Source organism: Hemibagrus wyckioides, linkage group LG06, assembly GCF_019097595.1.
Source record: "Hemibagrus wyckioides isolate EC202008001 linkage group LG06, SWU_Hwy_1.0, whole genome shotgun sequence".
NCBI classification, from domain to species: domain Eukaryota; kingdom Metazoa; phylum Chordata; class Actinopteri; order Siluriformes; family Bagridae; genus Hemibagrus; species Hemibagrus wyckioides.
The window spans coordinates 44059515-44061013 of NC_080715.1; the positions used below are offsets into that span (position 1 = coordinate 44059515).

The following is a 1499-nucleotide window of genomic DNA, read 5'->3' on the forward strand; positions in this document are numbered from 1 at the left end:
GTAGTATTCATGATTTTCCCATCATAATATGTATCTGTATTTTTAAAGATTTTATCTGTAATTTAATCTTTTGTAGCAAATATATTTCCCATCTTCTACATATAATACAGAACAGTATACATTATATTAAAATTTGAAATTAATTTTTTTATAAAAGCTCAAATTCTAATAGCTGCAAGATTTATGCGTATTGTCAAATGATGTGAAAAGTCTTTTCATGAATGAACATTGATTAATGCAGAGTCTGTTTGATATATTTGCAGAGTTATGACTAATTTAATGCACCTCCTAAACCACGGGTAAAACAGAGCATAAATAACTGGATTAATGGTGGAGTTCAAATAAAGAATGATCATAAGAGTCTGAATAGTTTCTAACTGTAGTTCAATAACATCACCTAATAAACTGTAAATAAAATATGGAAGTAAACACACCAGAAACACAGACACTAAAATGCCGAGGACTTTAGCTGCTTTTCTCTCAGATTTCATGGAGTGTGAGGTGATTTTCTGTGTTTTAGGTCGTGTGTGATTATTAAGCTCTCTGATAGCAGTGGCATGTTTCTTAGCAATCACAAAAACTCGAGTATACAATATGATTATGACAGAAAGTGGAAATATAAATGAATATATGAGATCAATTACAGTCCAAACCTCATTCACAATGATTAAACATTCTCCAGGACACATTACAGAAATTGTGAAATTTCCATTAAAATACATAAATGCTATGATATAAATCACCATCACACACCAGTCAAAAATAATTACAACACAAGTGATCCTCACAGAGACTCTGTTCATGTAGAAAAAGGGATTTGTGAGAGCCAAATACCGATCCACAGCAATCAGAGCGATATTATGGATTGATAAACTTAAAAAGAAATCACTTATCAAAAAGACAGTGCAGAAATCTCTCCCAAAAATCCAGCATGACTCAACTGTCCTGGTTAACATTGGCAGCATTAAAAAAATGCCAACAAGGAAATCCAACACAGCCAGAGAGAGCACCAGCATGTTAGTTGGTGTGTGAAGCTGCTTGAAGTGAAGAACAGAGATGATGACCAGCAGATTTCCACACACTGTTAGCAGAACCACAGCAGCTGAACACACGTACAGTAAGATATAAACTGCAGGAGATACAGATCTCTCTGGACAGGAGAAATGCTCACAGCGATCAGACTGATTAAACCCCGTCAGGTTCATCAATACAGACATTTGTAAAAGAAAATGTAAAAAGTCATAATCAAATGACTTATGGCTCAGGAGCTCTGGTGATTTTATTGTTGAGAAATTGGTCACGCCTCCCTAATTTGAGTGACAGTATGATAAAAATGATGTCATGGCTTGTTGTAACAAAAGCCTAAAGTAAATATCTAGAGAATGTTTATTCCACTCATGTGCTCTTGACTGGACTGATGGGACTCGTGGGACTCCTTGATTTTTGATCAAGTACATGGAGAATGGAAAATTAAAAACAACAATTTATATTGAAAATAC

At 34.3% G+C, this 1499-nt stretch overlaps 1 protein-coding gene across 1 annotated transcript; it reads right to left on the reverse strand.

Moving 5' to 3' along the window:
- Window positions 1–215: 215 nt before the first annotated feature.
- On the reverse strand, window positions 216–1205 carry LOC131355006 (trace amine-associated receptor 13c-like). The gene has a single exon (XM_058393170.1). It carries the CDS (start codon window positions 1203–1205, stop codon window positions 216–218), a length of 990 nt encoding a protein of 329 aa, XP_058249153.1.
- Between the last annotated feature and the right edge of the window lie 294 nt (window positions 1206–1499).

Coding starts and splice junctions, on each gene's coding strand:
- LOC131355006 (XM_058393170.1), bottom strand. CDS start 1,205: ATGAACCTGACGGGGTTTAATCAGTCTGATCGCTGTGAGCATTTCTCC.